Source organism: Pelodiscus sinensis, chromosome 2 (genome assembly GCF_052426305.1).
Source record: "Pelodiscus sinensis isolate ZL-2025 chromosome 2, ASM5242630v1, whole genome shotgun sequence".
Classification (NCBI taxonomy): domain Eukaryota; kingdom Metazoa; phylum Chordata; order Testudines; family Trionychidae; genus Pelodiscus; species Pelodiscus sinensis.
The window spans coordinates 139,315,739-139,335,794 of record NC_143053.1 but is presented as its reverse complement, the minus strand read 5'-3'; the positions used below and the strand labels follow the sequence as shown (position 1 = coordinate 139,335,794).

The 20,056-nt window shown below is 40.7% G+C and overlaps 1 protein-coding gene across 3 annotated transcripts in view; it reads right to left on the bottom strand.

Annotated features, from left to right (window-relative positions):
- SEMA5A (semaphorin 5A) overlaps positions 1-20,056 on the bottom strand; it is a 553,406-nt gene that overhangs the window by 44,879 nt on the left and 488,471 nt on the right. For all 3 annotated transcript variants that reach the window (XM_075921490.2, XM_006111031.4, XM_075921491.2), the window contains one exon: positions 10,397-10,622. In XM_075921490.2, the coding sequence (XP_075777605.2) occupies positions 10,397-10,622 (226 nt within the window). The remainder of the gene's footprint in view (positions 1-10,396; positions 10,623-20,056) is intronic.

Here is a 20,056-nt window from a genome sequence, read left to right as displayed (position 1 = left end):
TATGCAACACCATATTTCTATTTCACTACCTTAACTGACAGATATCCCATAAATCCTCCTATAGCAACACAGTTTGAACCAGATCCTCAGCTGCTGTAAGTCTGTGTAGCAAGCCTGGCAGTCAGTTTACACCAAGTGAGGTTCTGGCCCTTGGTGTTGGCAGCTCCCATTAAATCACAGTAGAAATGACCCAATAGTGATAACCCTGCTTAAATTATGGAGTCAAATAATTTCATGAATGTCTTTGTAAAAATCATTTTGTGAGGGAAAGTATTTTCCCAATTTAAAATTAAACTTGTGAGTGTCTTCTTCACTTGGCTGAAGAGCTCAGGGAAGGGAAGGGAACCATTGTCACCCACAATGAGAATAGTGTGCTTCTTGGTTAAATCAGCAAGCTGGGAAATGAAAACTAAACACTGCTGGAGTCTGAAGTCTATGATTTAGTCACAGAAAAGGTACAGTGTAGGCAATGGGTATGGAAGTTTTTTAGCAGCAGCATTGCCAATATGCTTTAGTCCCTACCTGGATGAAACACTGCTAAAAGTCATTCTTAATGCCAATGTAGGGCTCCCGATAGGGAAGGAACTCCCACAAAAGAACTCAGCATAGCACTTAACTTCTGATCCTATCAGCTGTAGCAAAACTGCTCAGCCACTGTGTACATCTGCCATGTATGGCAGTGATATCAGCCACTCACCCTATGACGGGAATTCTTCTGAAGTTTTACAATACTGCTAATATGGTTCACCTGGGGAGCGGCCACTATCTACGCCCACCTCTGAGCTCTCCCTGCTCTGAGTCCTCCTATGCCTCCCCCCCTCCAGTTCTGACTCCTGCATCTTCACTCCCGCCGGGAGCCCTCCACCCCCTCCTCTGCCTCCTGCACTCCCCATCCATCCACTCTCCACCTTGAGCCCCCCCCTTACACTTCAACCACGATTCCTGCACACTCACACCCCTGCTCTGAGCCCCCACCCCTTGCTCGGACACCTGCACCTCTGCCTTGAGGTCCTCCTTACCCATCAACCCTGACTCTTGCTCCCCCACACCCTTAGACTCCTACCCTGAGCCTCCCATATCCCCCAATCCTGAAGCCCCGCATACCTCTGGCTTCCTGCCCTAAGTCCCTTAAATCCCCAAGCCCCTGCCTTGACTCCTGTATCCTCCCACACACTCCCAGTCCCCTGCCCTGAAGGACCTGAGTCATGCAGGGTAAGTCTTCTAATAAAATGTAAGAGTGAGAACTGATATTGAGGACATGTTGCCCTATAGTAATCTTCAACTCAAACCATATGACTACAAGCACCCTAAGCAAGTGGAATGTAACGAGCACTACATTCAATGTGCGCAGTAGACTTCATCCCAATCCAGTTCACAATATCTTTGGCTGCAGTATGAGACCTATCCACAGTGAATTGTTTGCAAACTGAAACAGTGGTTTTATACTAATGAAAGTACAAACAGTTCAACACATCCACAGTGGCTATGCAGAATTATGTTAAAGACCCCTGCAGTTTTGCCTTGTGTCTTCCCAAATTGCTCTGCTATTCCAGATCTGCTGCAATAAAACACCTGGATATAATTAGCTGCAATTGTATTAAAACTACCCATGTCTTGTCTCCACCACAGGTTCAAACACTAGTAACACTGTTACACATGCATTTATGATGCACCCTTGTGACTGTGATTATAATACTCGTAGTATAGATGGGGCCTTGAAGACTTTTATTCAGTACACTATAACAGTGGGCAACAATGAAATAAATGATGCAGTAACAGACAAATAAGTTTGGTTTTGTCTCAGTTTTGTAATGAGAAACTGCTCAGCTCAGTTCCTTAGACAGTAATACTAAATCCCCAAATTTGTGGATAGAATCCTCCCTCTGGATAATAACTGAGAACAATTACTGCTCCCTCTGAACCAGTTCCTATTGTGCAAACATATTATCAGCAGATTTTATGAAACCTGATGCAAATTTGAATCCAGAATGGAAGAGATTATAGGGAAACACTGTGGGAGTTAAAATGTTGCTTGAACACCTCTTTCCATAAGTAGTCCTGTGGCACCTCAGGGAATGTCTATGCAGCAGTGTTATTTTGGGATAACTGACGTTAATCCGAAATAACATAGTCTGCGGCTACACTACAAGCAGTTATTTTGACATAATGTCAAAATAATGTCAAGCTGGTGGACTTCTTACTCCAACTCCTGTAACCCTCATTTTATGAGGAGTAAGGGTAGTCGAAGGAAGAGTACTCTTTCTTGCACTTCCTGCTGTGTAGACAGAGCCAAAAGCCAAATTAAGCTGTTTTGACTTAAGCTATGCAACTGACGTAGCTCAAGTGGCATAGCTTATTTTGGCTTTAGCCCTGCTGTGTAGAAGTGCTCTTACAGATAAACAAATGTATAACACCAACCCTATTTCATCAGATGAGTTGGCATAGACTTGCCTTATGAGGTTGCCCAGCTGACAAATCCCAGGATTATACACATAATAAAGGTGAGAAGAAAAGAGGGTACCACAGCTGCCCTTCCCCATCTTCAACCACCAACTTACAAACAGCACTTCAGCCAAAGGGCTAACAGGAGCACAAATTATGGCTGAGCTATTCTGATTTAGATTATGCTGGTCAGTATTTCTCTAGATAAAATATTGCAGCATTGTGTCATTTTACAATACCATTAGAATGAATTGAGGATCACTCCGAGGGGTGGAATTTTCAGTCTTAAGGGAAACGAGTAACTTTATTTCACATTTTTTCAATAACATATCAGATTTCTTAGTGTTACAGAATATCAGAAAAATTATTTATGCAAAATCTCAGCAGGACCTTGCCACTAACACATAATAATGTATGGAATCAAGGTTTTAGTGGGATGTTCTTGCAACAACTCACATTTCCATGAGTCTCATTCATTTCAGGATGCTAAAAGAATACACTACATTCTACAGCTTTTAAATAACTTTTATGGGATGGGATTCACAAAAATACTTAGGTGCCCAACTCTCACTGAGTAGGGAGTCAAGTGCCTAAATGCTTTTGTGAATCCCATCCATAACATCGGTCTTGTTGAGTTTTCCCTTTAGACAAAGGATTCAAATCACAACAACAGGCCAAGTTAATTTGAATTCCAGACCTATAGAATGATATAGAAACAATCAAATTAAATTAACTAGAGTGTAACTATTGGCTACTGACAAATATTTTAAATCAGTTTCCTGCAGACAGTAAGCATTATCTTTCTCCTCCTTGTACATATGAAGATTCTATTTCACAATGACATTATTAAAGGTGTGGCATTTTCCCACAATTCCTGCATACTCCTACTTTTTTTTACACTCTTCATCTGTGTGAATTCATTACCTTCCAGACACCCATGGTTCATAGTTTTTACGGCCAGAATGGTCTATTGTGGTCAGCTACTCTACTCTAACACAGACCACAGAATGACCCTGAATTAATTTGTGTTTGGACTAAAGCATATTTTTTAGAAAAACCCCTACTCTTGATTTTAAAGTTTTCCGTGATGAAAAATACTTGGTAAATTGTTCCAGTGGCTAATTACCCCACTATTTCAATGTATACCTAATTTTCAGTTTGAATGTGTCTAATTTCAACTTGCAGCCATTGGATCTGCTAGACTGAACCATTTACCACCAAATATTTGTTACTCATCTAGGTAATTATAAACTCCTTAACCTTCTCTTTAAGATAAAGAGATTGAGTTTTTTTATTTTTCCCTATAAGACAGTATATATTTTTAATCCTTTTAATCATTCTCATGGCTCTTTTCTGAACCTTCTCCAATTTATCAACATTCTTCTTGAGTTGTGGATATCAGAACCGGACACAGCATTCCAGCAGTAGTTGCACAGCTGTCAAAAACAGAAGTAACATAACTTCTTTACTCCTACTCCAGATTTCCCTGTTTATACAACCAATAAGTACATTAGCCCTTCAGACCACACCATGGCACTGAGAACTCATATTCAATTGATTAGCAACCACAATCCCCAAATCTTCTTCAGAGTCACTGCTCCCTGAGATAGATTCCTTGTTTCTTGATGGATACACTTAGCCATATTACAGTTAAAGTTGTTTTTGTGTGCCGAGTTCACCAAATGATCCAGATTGCTTTGATTCAGTGATCTGTCCCATGAATTATTTATCACTCCCCTAGGCTTTGTGCTGCTATCTACAAACTTGCTCTCTTCCAGATAGCCAAGAACTGATCCCTGCAGGACTAACTAGAAACACACCCATTTGATGATCCTTCCCCATTGACAATTACATTTTGAAACCTATTAGTTAGCCTGTATTTAATCCATTTAATGTGTGCCATGTTAATTTTATATAATTCTAGTTTTTAACAAACATGTGATGGGGTACCAAGCTAAATGCCTTAGGGTATGTCTACACTAGCTACCGTAGTTCAGACTAGGGTGGCTAATGTAGTCATTCAAACTTGCAAAGGAAGCCCGGGATTTAAATATCCCAGGCTTCATTTATATGTTCCCGGGTGCTGCCATTTTTAAATACCTGGTAGTACAAACTACCTGCCCGTGGCTACACGCGGAATGGGCTAGGTAGTTTGAACTAAAGCTCCTAATTCAAACTATCTTTACTCCTCATTGCAGGAGGAGTAATGATAGTTCGAATGAGGAGCTTTAATTCAAACTACCTAGCCCATGCCGTGTGTAGCCGCGGGCAGGTACTTCGAACTACGGGGCATTTAAAAATGGCAGTGCCTGGAAATATGCAAATGAAGACCGGGATATTTAAATCCTGGGATTCATTTGCAAGTTCGAATGACTGTAGTCAGCCGCTGGTCAGTTTCAGCAGCGGCTGACTTGGGGACCAACCCGGAAGCCCCCAGCTGCTCCCACGGGTAGGCAAGAAAAGCCTGGTCTGCTGGGGGGGGCACTGGCTGAACCCCCCCCCCCCCAGCAGACCAGGGACACCAGAGCAAAGCCACCCAGGGTTACTTTTAAGATCTTGTCTCATACAGGAGTTACTTCCTAATGTCTTGAGGATGAAGCATAGACATGTGGTCACTCATCCATCTCTGTAGGAAAGATCAAACTGACTGACAAACTCCCATTGATGAAATAGGACAGGATGTTTACCACAGATCCTCTGAAATGACAGCTCTATGTAAAGAGAGACATGTTCATTTTGAGGTGATTATGGTGCTATTCATTTTGGGGAACTGTTATCTTTCAATGCTTTCTCTAATATTATACAAGAAATGTGAATCACTACCTTCTGGACATTATTGGAAATGTAATGTAGAGCAAATGTTTGGATGGGAAATATAACTCCTAGAAGCTCAAAAATAGTACTAATTGCACTTGTACAGCATCTTCTGTCTAAGGATCTGCTTGTGTATTACAAACATTAAATTAGCCTCACAAAACCTCTGCAAAATGGGTAAGTATTATCTCCATTTCACTGTTCCCACCTATATTCACCTCAGCAAGTTGAAAATGCTATTCCCCAGAACCATGTTGATTAATTACATGTGAACTTCACAGCCTCACTAGACTCATTTAAACAATAATATTCAAGGCAAATATTAAAGCAATTTTAATATTACATATTCAATGACAAATAAGGTAATGTGCAATGAGAAAAAGTTATTATGAAAATCTTATTTTTTATTTATATATCTTTTCTATTTAAAAATATGACTCTGAAGTTCTGTTAATATTTTGGGGGTTGTATTTATTAAAGTCAAACAATCACAACTTTAAAAAGTAATTTTCTTCTTATCATGATGCAACACAGCTTAGCCTTGATGAGACAGCCAAAGCGATAACATTTCATCTTGTATTCCTCTTGGCAGTAGAATATTCTCACATTCAGGCTTTAGTTAAAAATAAAAAGGTGTTGATAGCCTCTGGCACTCTTTCAGGGCTAATACTATTATTTAATCAGTTTCTCCTCATAAAAGACAAGGTCTGAAATAGTATTAAAACTAAATTACATCTTGCCTTTAGGAAGAATGACTTTTTGAGGTTAGGGTTAAAGCAAGCAGTAACAGGCTTCCAGGGATGTTTATTCCTGTATCTTTAGAAATATTACCAGATTTGGGGAATATATAGCAATTAAATGTTTCCCAGAGTCTCTCTTACTGAAATGACTGACTTTCTTTTTGTGATAATTAATTTTCCCCCAATCTTATGCAAGGATTAGAAGTAATAAGCAAGCTTCTACATAACAGACGAAGGCTGCATAGATAACCACAAGAGAGCAATATTTACAATTCCCCTATCATTAGTACATGCAAACTAAAGAAACAGACAAAGGTGATGTAATTTCCAGGCACCGATATAGTGACGGACTGTACTGCCAGAAGTGGAATGAAATAGCTCTACATTTGTCTACAGATGTTAATTTCCTTACAAGTGCATATCACCGTAGAAAATTAAAAAAAAAACTGTAACCATGCAAATAATATGCTTAGCTACTGTAGTTATTAATGCTATGATAAATGGGAGGGGTAATACCCTTTTCTAGACATTGCAGCTATTCAGTTAGTCTTTTCACTATGGTTTACTCTTGAAACCTAAACCTAATTTTCTTGTCAGTAAGGGTTAAAACCATAGACAGTGGTCCTAGAGAGTCTCCAGGAATGCTAGGGAAGCAGAATGGGAGTTGGCAGGAGGTGAGGAGAGCCAATGGAAAAAGAGTGTAGGCTTTTGAATTGGAAGCAGTGAGCTTCCTGTTCCTGTTAATGTGTGACCAGAGCAGAACTGGGAGACATGAGTTAAGCCAGGAAACCAAGGCATGGAAGATTCATGAAGGACTAGGATATGTAAGTAGAACAGGGAGGTTACATCTAGACTGGCATGATTTTCCGCAAATGCTTTTACCGGAAAAGTTTTCTGTTAAAAGCATTTGCGGAAAAGAGCATCTAGATTGGCACGGACGCGGAAAAGTGTCTGTGCCAATCTAGACGCACTTTTGTGCAAAAAAGCCCCGACCGCCATTTTCGTGATCGGGGCTTTTTTGCGCAAAACAAATCTGAGCTGTCTACACTGGCCCTTTTGAGCAAAAGCTTTGCGCAAAAGGACTTTTGCCCGAACGGGAGCAGCATAGTATTTCCGCAAGAAGCACTGATTTCAGACAGTAGGAAGTCAGTGTTCTTGCGGAAATTCAAGCGGCCAGTGTAGACAGCTGGCAAGTTTTTCCGCAAAAGCACTTGCTTTTGCGGAAAAACTTGCCAAGTCTAGACACAGCCGGAATGTTTAGTCAGGCATGATCAGGTTACCACTGAATCCCAGCAATTCTATGTTTTAATACTTTTTTTCAGTTGCTCTGTAAATCTAATAATCTAACAAACAGGTATTCTTTCACCACGTGTGTTTTCTTTGTTTTGTTAATAAAAATCACCCTTTCAAGACTATGATCTGATTCCTGTATCCTTGAAGACAGAAGGTTTTGTGTGCACATGTCGAAGGGTGTGTCTAGACTACAGAGTTTTGTTGACAAAAGTGGACTTTTGTCGACAAAACTATACCTGCGTCTACACTACCGCTGAGTTCTGTCGACATAACGTCGACAGAATTCAGCAGTTTTGTCAATGCTGGTAAACCTCATTTTATGAGGCATAACGCCTTTTGTCGACAGAGTTCTGTCGACAGAAGGTGTTATTGCATGTACGGTTGTGTCTAGACTACAGGGTTTTGTCGACAAAGCAGCTTGCTTTGTCGACAGAACTGAATGAGTCTAGACGCTCTCTGTCGACAGAAGTTTTCTCGACAGATACTGTTGACAAAACTTCTGTCGACAAAAGCCTGTAGTCTAGACGTACCCTAAGACTGCAAGCCATGCTACTAGGAAAAATTACAGTTTCTCAAGTTCTCTCCAGAGGGAGGGTCAAAGAGCTTGAGGGTACTCCATGGGAAGGAATTCCTAAATGCATCTTCCTGGGTGCTTTTGCATCTGGGTGGTGGCAATGATACCAAGCCAAGGACAGGGAATTTATGACGTTGGGGAGTTTTTAAACAAAAGCTTTTAGTGGCAAGGTATTCTAAAGTCTCTTGCAGGTCCCTGCCTTCTGCATTTGGAGTGCCAGAGTGGGATTACCCACTTGACTATGCATATTTATCTTTCCAGGCTGTTGTGATAATCAATTGATTAAAACCCTTTAAGATGTAAAAGGATATGCAACTGGAAAATATTCTTATAACTACTAATAAATAACAATGAAATTAAGAATCTTATAACTAATAATTTAAAATCAGGGTGGACTTCAACTGAACATCAGTTTATGAATAACTAAGTGGCTACTGACAAGCAGAAAATTTGAATAAATTCTGTATGTAAAATGCATCTATAGCTAAAAATAACATTGAAGGGGGTCATTTTCCCTTTGTAGTCAGAAACAGAACTTTAAATCCTGGTGATAGCTCAATACTATAAAACATTAATAATAGAAGTTATCCTCTTCATAAAGTATTTGTCTAGCTAATTGTCATAAGCATGCAGTCATCTGTTGCTCTTTAATTATTCATTAAAAAGCTTCATTTATCATCAGTGTTATAGTACAGCCAAATATTTATAAAATAAAAACAGAATTTGTCAGAATCTCTCCCAAAAGACAGCAGAGAGAAAGAGATGACAGAACAATCTCAAAAATTATTTTACAATTTCATGGCTATCATTGTGATGAATTAATTACTAGAAAGAACATCTGACACACACCAACAAGTCTTATAGCCAGAAATTAAAAACATGTGTTATCCTGAGATATTAAGTCCAGCCTGAAGAAATAGAAGCCAATTTACCTGTTTTGATCTATTACTTTCTTCCCATTAACATTTCTGAAATGAGCTCAACAAATTTATGAGTGAGATTGCATGATGGGGTTGTTTGTCCTGGTAAGAGGAAGGGCTCAACAGCCTGAGGGCTCACTTCAGCATTCTGTCTGATGTTCCTAAAAGCTCATGTTTTAGGGTTTCAGCTGACCATCTGCAGGAATCTGGAAGAGATCTCCCACAAAATGCATTGTTTTTTTAAATCTCCTTCCTCTGTACCATCAGTATGGCCAGACCTGGAGATGGGACATTGGATGGGGTAGGCCAGGGCTCTGAGGTGACATTGACCATTCTCTCTCTCAAGGTATGTCTACACCTTGTGAAATGAGGTGTAACAGTTAACTCGAACTAAGGACTTAGTTCGAGTTAACGTTTGACTGCCATGTGTAGCCGCGGCAGTTAGTTCAGACTAGGGGGATTTAAAAATGGCGCTCAGACAGGAAGATGCAAATAAAGCCCGGGATATTTAAATCCCAGGCTTTATTTGCAACTTCGAATGCCTACATTAGCCTCCCTAGTTCAAACTAGGGGGCTAGTGTAGTCATACCCTCAGATATTTGGCTGTCTGGTTCTTGCTCACAGGTTTAAGGTCAGTCTTTTTGTCTTGCGTGGGCTTAGGAAGGAATTTCCCTCCAGGTAAGATGGGGGAAGGGAGCTCAACTTCTTCTGCAGCAAGTGGCTGCAGGTCACTTGCCATATCAATCTGAATATATCTCACACATACCCCTGCCTTTCTCAGGCCTCAGGCACTGGTGCACCTTAGGCCCCTTCTCTTCTCTCCCTGTGGAACGTAATAATCTAGTCACCTTTGGGTTGTAATATTTTGGTTTAATTTCAGTTGCTGGGTTTAGTGTGTGTACAGTGGGCGGTGTTGGTGGCCTCTGATATACATGCAGGTCAGAATAGATGAGCCAATGATCCCTTCTGGCCTTAAACTCTGTAATACTATGAAAAACACCAAGTAAAAATCTTCACTCTGTCATGAAACTGGAATTACAGCCATCGGTCTAGCACAGTGTTTCTTAAACTGTGTTCCGAGATACACCGGCGTGTGCCGCAGAGAACAACAGAATTCAAAATGGACGTCCCTGAAGGCGTGGACAACTTTTTTTTTGCTCAATAACTCAATAACTTTCTCCCCGACCATTTTCCTCCCCGACTTTTTTTTTTTTTTTCCTCAACCAAAAATCCTTGGTGTTCCTCAGAAAAAAAATTATTGTTTGGTATTCCTTGGTCTTAAATAGTTTAAGAAACACTGGTCTAGCAAGTTCATAAATTCCAAGACCAGAATGATCAGCTTGTCTGACTGCCCACAAAACAAAGCCAAAGGATGACCCTGAATTATTTCCTATTTGAACTAAAGCATATGTACAAAAAATTCTATGCAATCTTGATTGAAAAAATTACTAGTGATAAAAAATTCATTACAATACTTAGGTAAACTATTCCAATTCTGGATTAATCTCACTGTTAAAAACGCACATCAATTTCCAGCCACTTGATTGTATTATACCACTGTCCGCTAATCTGTCTACTGGGTGCTATTATTCACTTGTACTATCTCTGCTTACCATCTGTTGAGCATCCGCTGGTACCATCACTGGAACAATAACGCATTTCAATCCTCTGTCTTCCCACCTCTAGCAAATTTGGGTCAGGCAAGCGTGCCTTGCAAGTGTAGCGGAATCGTTGTTCATAGTGGCCACCATTGTCTGAGATATTGACTGGAGTCCAAGGCGTCCAAGGGGTGGTCTTTTTCAGCTCTGGACAGGGATTGGTGTTACAAGGTTGATACTCCTAGAAGAAAATTATCAATTGTTTATATTTACAATATGGCATGGAGTAAACAACCTGACAAGAGAATTTTGATCCCATCTCCTCTTTCAGTCTTCATTGCCGCCAGTGGATTTTGAATTCTAAAGCCCCAAAAGATTTTTTTCTACTTGGAATAATATATATACAATGGGCTAGATTCGCAAACGAACCTAGCAGTAGTGTCCCAGAGTCTTGCCATACCTAACTCTTAGATACACAGAACAATCATTGGAATTCCCAAATCCTCAGTTCAGCACATAGACTCCATGCATACAACGAGTGGGGAGAGATAAAGATGAGCACCTTACAATTAGAGGTACAAAAGCCAGCACATTAGGCAGTTCATAAGAACGGCCATACTAGGTCAGACCAAAAGTCCATCTAGCCCAGTACTCTGTCTGCCAACAGTGACCAAGGCCAGATGCCTCAGAGGGAGTGAACTGAACATGTAATAATCAAGTGATCCCTCCCCTGTCATCCATTTCCAGCCTCTGACAAACAGAGGCTAGGGACACCATTCCTACCCATCCTGGCTAATAGTTATTGATGGATCTATCCTGCATGAATTTATCTAGCTCTTTTTTGAACCCTGTTAAAGTCTGGTCTTCTCAACATCCTCTGGGAAAGAGTTCCATAGGTTGACTGTGCACTGAGTGAAGAAAAAACTTCCTTTTGTTTGTTTTAAACCTGCTACTTATTAATTTCATTTGGAGAAAGGTGGTTAAGTCTGTGGCTTAGGAAGACACCTCCCTTTGCCTGGAAATTCCTCTCTTTGTGTTAGGGGACTATGCCATTTTAGCAAGAAGCTGGCGAAGGCGTGAGGAGGGAGAGGTGGAGCTCCAGAGTAACTTTCAGCCCAGGGGTTCTCACCTAGAATGCGGGAGACTCCCCCCTTAGTTCAAGTTCCTCCTCCACCTTTCAGGTGAAACCACTTGGATATTGTCTATTTTTAGATGGCACTCCATCAGGCCTGGCCTCCACCTAAAACTTAGATCAACCTAAGCACTGACATAGGCATGATCCTGTCTGTGCCCTACGACTGGAGCCCCACAGGAATAAATAGTGGGTGCTCAGCATCTACTGGCAGCCCTACCAATAATCTCCACAGCCACCCTCTAGCACCCAATTGCCTCATAAAAGATGTCAGGGTGAAATGGTAGGTTTTGGCAGCCAGGTATGGGACAGGCTGAAGATGAGCTAACACTGTAAAAGCACTTGTATATGCTTGAAATGCGACAGTGACACAGCTACAGCTGCACTGCTGTAGCACATCAGTGAAGACATTACCTATGTCAACAAGATGGGTTCTCCTGTTGGCATAGATAATCCACTTTTCCCAGTTGGTGTAGCTTAGTCTTTGGAGAAATTCTTCTGTTGACCTAGAGCTGTCTACACCAGGTGTTAGGTCATCTTAAGCATGTTGCTCAGGAGTGTGGATTTTTGAAAATTGAGAGATGTAGCACAGTTGACCTAAGTTTTGAGTATGCACCAGGCTATGAAAGTAATAATGGCAGAGCTGCATTGATCAGTGATGTGAAAAAAAAAAACAACCCTGACAAAGATGTCTACACAGCAAAAACCGCAGAGTAGACTTAGCTGTGTTGACCAAAGAGTGCTTCTACTGATGTAGCTAATGTTGTTTGAAGAGGTGATGCTCTTGTACCAATACAAAAATGCTTTATGTTGATATAGGCTACGTCTACCTGAGGGGCACTGCTACCCCTAGCTATGTCAGCAATGGCTATGTAGTGTAGATTCATTTTCAAGCCTTTCTTTGCAATGCAGAAGGCTAAAAACATATGACCTGATTCACCACTGTGTTACTCCAGCTTCACTTCAGTGAAATCTGTGGCGTTAAACTGGTGTTAAAGATCAAGCAATGCAGTGATGAGACAGGACCATCATTTTTTGTTTAAACGAAAGCGTAGGCTTCTTCTACATTTAAAATTTAGTTCAACATAGCTATGGTGCTCAGAGGGATGAAAAATCCATTTTGTGAGTGCCCTCGCTATGTTGACCTAACCCTTGGAGTAGATGCAGACCCTAGGTAGATAGAAGAATCCTTCCATCCACTTAGCTACCATTGTTCCTACAGTGACAGAAAAATCCTTTCAGTTGCTCCAGGCTGTATCGATGCTTTGGGTTCATGGCAACATAGCTACGGCACTGTAGTTATGATGCTATAATTCCTGTGACACAGCCATGGCCATAGATTTTGGAGCACAGTTCTGCAGCAAACTGCGTGGCAAATTCTTGGGCTTCACAATCCTATAAGGGGTCCTGACTGTGTCTGTGAAGAAAAACTAAAAATTCATTCTCTTCATTGACAACCACCTAAAGTAAAATAATGTGAATTAAAAACTGCAATAGTTGATGCATCTGTAAAAAATTAAAGGTTAAATTTGATATTGGCAATATATTTTGGTCCTATCTATACATAAAAAAACATAATGAAATAATATAATTGAATGGAACAGGATATGCATCTGTTGTTGTAATGCCAAGATTGCACACAATTTTTGAGTTGTATGACTTCAGTAATACATCAGAGGCAAATATCTATCAGCAAAACTGAGAGCAACACTATTATGTGTAAAAAATATTTTACTTTAAACTGCAGGTGGCAACATCTGTAGCATCCAACAAGGAAATAGTGTTCTGTCTAACTTTGACAGAATATTGCCTCTGTCAGAAAGAAATGGTGCACAGAATAAAAATCAGAATACATAACAGATTGACTATATATTCCATTTGTTTCTCATTCAAATATAGATTCAATACTAAAAATGATTAAAAGTATGCTGTAGCATATTTTTAAAAATATACTTAAATCTATTTGTTAGCTGGTATAGTTGCAAGTAATAGAACTAGTTATCTACAAAATATTTTGTTTCCTATTCCTTTTTTTACTGATTTCAGTTTCTTTATTGTTTCTTTTATGCATATGGTATCTCATGGTTGTGTGAACTTCTTTTGTTTTTTCTGTTCTTTTTCTTTGTGATCTATGGAGGTAATCTCTCAACATACACAAGCCAACTAAATCAACATTAACAACCCTTTCAAATTCACTCATCACATAGGTTGTCTTTTAGGATTTACTCTTAATGAAATGCATCAGTGGGTAGATTATTACTAGAATATTCTCTCAGAACTGTGGAATTGTATATTGATTCCATATACTTCTGTATTTCAAGTTTCTTTTGCTGTTTGTTTCATCGTGCAGCTATTATATCATTTTTTCAAAATTCAATAGCTGTACTTTTGCTATGGTAGCTGAAAATGATTGATATGAAAGACCAGAGCCTTACCTAGTATAAATGAGCAAAGTTCCATTGGGTTCTTGCCCAAAATATTTGTTCAATGTGAAAAGAAGTAATGAATCCAGCAAAAAGACAATTAAATAGATGCAAACTGTATGGACCAGCAAGCTGCCTGAGGGCATATGTCTACACGGCAGTTAAAAGCCTGTGGCTGACCCATGCCAGCTGGCTCAAGCTCGTGGAGTTTGAACTAAGAGTTTGTTTAATTGTGTTGTAAATGCTCCTGCTGAGGCCCCTCCTACCTTACAGGGTCCTAGAGCCTGAGCTTCAGCCTGAGTGTCTACACTGCAATTAAACAACCCCTTACCCTGAGCCCCACAAGCCTGAGTCAGGTGGCTCAGGCAGGCCATAGGTTTTAATTGCTGTGTAAATGTATCCTAAGATGAGCTAGGGCTGGAAAATTCAGCAGTTGCAGAGACCGTCAGACCCCTGCATCAACTGCACATGTCAAGATAAACCCACTGTAAACTGAAGCTCTCCCTACCTTGGGTAATAAGATGCCATTCTAGACTTTTTTTTTAACCTTCGTTTGCCCATCAAAACAACAGTGCTTGAGAAGACTGAAACAGCCTTTTTCTTCAAGAACCAAAAGTAACCTCCCTAGGTGTGTGGGTTACATATTCCCTGCAAGGAGCTCCTGGCCCTCAGGGAGCATGTCTTGGCTTTAGAGGCCAGAGTTGCTGAACTGGAAGCACTAAGGGAGGCAGAAAGGTACATAGATGAGACTGTCCAGGACACAGTAGAGCAGTGCCACCGCGAGTCAGACAGTCTCTATGCTGGTGAGTGGAACCTTCCTTCCAGATGGTTTTGTGGTACCCTCTCAAATTGAGGATTTCTACAGGAGAGGGAACTCCAGTTATTAGGAAGAGATAGGTGTTCAATCATTAGAAACATAGCTGGATTTGTGATGTCCAGGAGAAGCGCATGGTGATTTGCCTGCCTGGTGTACGTCTTATCACAGATAGTTTTTAAGTGCTTATATACAAATCTAGAAGTCTAAATAATATGGGTGAACTAGAGTGCCTTGTATTAAAAAGGGCTATTGATATAATGGGTATCACAGAAACTTGGTGGAATGAGGATAATCAATGGGACACAAAAATACCAGGATACAATATATGTCAGAAGGACAGAACAGGTCATGCTGGTGAGGGAATGGCACTATATGAGAAAGAAAGCATAGAATCAAATGAAGTCAAGAACTTAAAGGAACCAAACTGTACCATAGAATCTCTATGAACAGCAATTCCATACTCTAATAATAAAAACATAGCAGCAGGGCTATATTACAGACCACCTGATCAGTATAGTGATAGTGACTATGAAATGGTAAGGGAGATTAGAGAGATATTATCAAAATTTAAAAAACAGTAATATTGGAGTATTTCAATATCCCCATATTGACTGGGTACACGCCACCTCAGGATGGGATGCAGAGATAAAGTTTCTTGATACCTTCAATGACTGCTTTTTGGAGCAGCTGGTTCTAGAACCCACAAGAGGAGAAGCAATTCTTGATTTAGTCCCAATTGGAGCAGAGGATCTGGTCCAGGAGGTGAATGTAGCTGGACCAACTGAAAATATTGAATTAATTAAATGTAACATCTTTGTGGTGGGAAAAACACCACAGATATCTAAAACTGTGCCATTTAATTTCAGAAAGGGGAACTATACAAAATGAAGAGGTTAATTAAACAGAAATTAAAAGGTACAGTGTCAAAAGTAAAATCCCCGCAAGCTACACGGAAACTTTTCAAAGACACCATAATAAAGGATCAATTTAAATGTAGTTCCCAAATTTAAAAAAAAAAACTAATAAGAGAACCAAAAAAGAGACACCATGGTTTAAAAACCAAGTAAAAGAAGCAGTGAGAGATAAAAAAGTATTGTTTAAAAAAGTGGATGTTAAATCCTAAGGAGCCTAATCACTGGCAAATAAAGTGTAAAATAGAATTAGGAAAGCCAAAAACAATTTGAAGAACAGCTAGACAAAAACTCAAAAAGTAATAGCAATTTTTAAAGTTCATCAGAAGTGTGTGTGTGTGTATAATAAACTTGCTGCCCCAGGAAGCACATTCAAGGAACTTAAAAGTGAATGTGCAATTTACATTTTAAAAAAATCTAAAGAGAAATTGCTCTTTATGAACACAATTTTAGAGAAGTGGAAAATCTTCTCAACTTCTTTAAAAAATTGATTACAGTACTATATATTCCTACAGCTAAAAACAAATCACAAGTACAGTATACAAGGATACCAACAAAATATAATTAGATTAATTTAATTTTGTCTATTGCCATTTCCTGCAAATTTTGCAAACTAAAATACAGCTTCAAAAATTTGATCTGAATGAACACCTGAGACCCATTATGCACAAATCCTGAAATGAAAATTGTTTTTTGTACTCCACAACTTAGGCCAGGTCACTTAGGACACTGCGGGAGGAAGCTCGGCGTAAGGTACACAGCTACAACTATGTAAATGATGTAGCTGAAGTCGACATACCTTAAGCCAAGCTTGGCACCATCAGCACAGCAGGAGGTCGACAGGAGAAATTCTCCTGTTGACTTCCCTTATTCCTCACAATAGCAAGGAGTACTGTCTCCAGCAGGGACACCCTCAGTGTTCGATTTAGCAGATCTTTACTAGACCTGCTAAATCGAACCCTGGAACTCAGAGTGTCAATCCTCTGGTAAATGTAGACATAGCCTCTGAATAGACATCCTTCTTGATCACTTGGATATTGGGTGTAGCCAACACACTGTATGAAACTGGTCACAAAATTCTGAAGTTCACTAAATGGTCGATATCAGCTTCTGCCCGATGCTTCAAAGCATATGGCACAACTCTGGGCTTGCATTATTTTGGCTGGCTGTCAGACTTACGGGTGAGCTTCATTGAGACATTGCTTATCTGTCCAAGTTCTTTTTGAAAAACTTTGGAACATTTGCCATAGAATGGTGTATACATTTGTTCAGTCACATACTAAAGTAAAACCACTAATTGTCAATTTAGTTCAACTTTCAATTGGAGTATTCCTTTTGGGACTAGCTTGTCTCCAGTAAGTCTTTAAAACCATGGAGGTTTCCTCAAAGGAACTTGTGACAAATTCTAGTGATAGGTAGATGCAGAAATTAGACAAATGGCAGCTCCAGTATCAAGGTCCACTCTGGTGAAACTTGCCAGATGAAGGGTGTAACCCAGATGCCATCTCTTAATCCAGTTTCTGACAGCACACATCATGCTAGGATTTGATCAGTGTCATTTGAGTTCTTGTGCCAACTTGTTCCCAGCATCCATCTTTTCTTAGGCTCAGCATTCCTAAGTATCTTCTTGGATGTATGGTTATTCTGTGTTGCTGGTCACGGAATTGTGTCACAGGCCACGGTCAGGAATCCTTCTCAGCATGAGTTGCTTGTGCACAGTAGCCGCACACTCATTCTTTTCATTCCCATGATCCTCTTTCTTGTTAACTTCTTTGCTTACACTAAAGTCTAGCAAATCTGTCTCTGTGATCTCCATGGCAACTGCTGTTTCAACCAACATCTTGAACATAAGTGCTGATACAGTCAGTACTGTCTTTGGGTTAGGTCACTGTATAATCCAGAGATAGAAGCCATTTCTTCCTTAATCTTCCTTAATCATCAACTTCTTTAGAGCAGCAACAAACTGTGCGCCCCAAGTCTCCACTTCTCAGATGTTGCTAATGGAACATTTACCATTATGTTATTATCGATGCAATAGGAGAGAAATGTTCCTGCACTGCTGCAGTAATTGTGGCATATGTGGCCGCTCCAGGCACTGCTGGAGACAAGAGTTTATGCAGCAGTCCATATGCCTTCAGACTCTGCACTGTCACCAAGGCTGAAACTCTCTGTCCATCTGGAATGGAGCCACAAGCTACAAATTGTTTAAACCATTCAAGGTACGCAATCTGTGATTGGCCGTTTTCGTCAAACTCACCAACACTGCTCACAGAAGTAGCCATTTCACTGCTCTTTTGAGGAACATTACAACTCCTGGACTTCTCTGCCACAGCAAGAGAGCCAGATTAATACAGGGGCTTTAGAACTGGTATCTCAGAGCCTTTGGCTAAGTGGGGCCTCACAAGCTAGATGACACCCAGTATTTCTTTTCATCCAGCCTGTGCCATGGGCTGGATCCGAGTCCTTGAGCATTGGTGCTCCCACCCCATCCAGAGCTGTAGCCAGGAACGCTGGCTCGCCAGCATGCCCCTGTGGTAAGGGGCATTCAGAGAATCTTTGCATACTGCCTCGAGCCCCAGGACTGATGCCACAGATCCCATTGGCTGGGATCCATGCCCAGCGGGATATGTGGGAGCGGTGCCTCCGGACACAGGCAACGTGCACGACCCAGAGTGACTTAACCTGTCTGCCAACGGGCCAGACATGTCAGTCACCTCAGGGAGCAAAGCAGAGCAGTGTGGAGCCAGGGCAGGCAGTGATCCTGCCTTAGCCTCACTCTGCCACTGACCAGGAGCTGATAAAAACACAGCTGTCTGTTCCTGGCTGGAGCCCTTAACAAAAGAGGCATATTGCTACCCAGGAAGTGAGGATTGTCTGAAAAAAACCCAAACCCTTAAAGCATATTTGGTATGTAGGGAAAAAGATAAACAACACCGGGGCTTGAAGAAGCTAAGATTTGCTGGCTTATAAACTACCAGCACATCATTTACATTCTTTAGTAATAAGAGTTCTTGTTCCCCATGAATGAACAGAATTTGCTACCCTTGGGTCAACATATGTAACTACTTGGAATGAAATTTCTTTCAAATAAATGGATGTGATTTTTGGCTTCTCTGGCATCTCCATACTCTTAGCACATCCAGTAGGTATTCACTACCAGATGTCCCAAACATGATTGCAAGTGGAGGTCTGTGATGCTTTTCAGGGCTACACAAGTTTGTAAGGCACCTCACAACCACCTGCCCTTAGCAGTAGGAGACTTTGTCTATACCTGCCAGGCATCAGATCACTGCCTCCACCAAACTCAGACAACTCAGCAAGCAGTCGCTGCTGGCTGGGAGCCCAGCTCTGAAGTCATAACTGTCTCCTGCAGCAGCACAGAAGTAAGGAATGGTTCTACCACTCTTATTTCTGTCCTGGTGCCTTCACAGCTAGGTACTTGGGCAGCAGCCACCACTATCTGGCAGCCCAGCTCTGAAGAGAGCAGCAGAGATGTGTGGTACGACAAGGTTTGGTATTGCTGCCTTTACATCAGCACTGCTGTTAGAGGAGCACTGCCTTCAGAGCTAGACACCTGGTCAGCAGCTGCCACTTCCCATCCACCCAGTTCTACAGCAGTGCAGAAGTAAGGGTGGCCTTACTGTGACCCCCATACAATAATTTTGTGGTTCCCCCTGGCAACCTCATTTTGGGTTGGGACCCCAAGTTTGAGAAATAGTGTCTCCCCCACCCCCCGTGAAATTTGCATAATATAGGATAAAAGTATACACAAGGACAGATCACATTGGAGACTAGATTTCATGGTTTATGATACATTTTTCATGTCCATGAATTTGGTAGGATCCTACTCATAAAGGCTCATTCACCCAAAGTTCCTCTCCCAGTGTTAAACAGTCAAACTGGCTGTGGTCCTCCATTCAAGCCAGTTGACAGCTTGACTCCTAGGTAAAGGATAATATCATCACCTTACTTTTTCCAGTAGAGACTCTCCTCTGGAAACTTTGCAATCTTTTGATTAGCATTTTCCTCACTTTATTAGCATATTGCTCACACTGTAAACAGGTGAAGTATACAATACACAATTTACTGATAGCCAGATAGCTCAATAAGCATCTGCTGACTCAGAGAAACTTGGATATTATCTTCTGGTGACCAACATTATTTTCAGTTATATGTAGGTACATGTTACCCATACTTATATTTCACAAGGATTATTATAATCATTGCGGTGTATATTTTAAATAGAGACCTTACAAGTCGCCTCTGATTCACAATTATGTAGAGATCAAATCCAGAGGATACTATAATCCTATGTATCCCTATGCCCTCTTCCAGTGCTCTCAACATTGTACGACTCAGCTTTGATTTAGAGGATTGTGATGGAGTGCACAA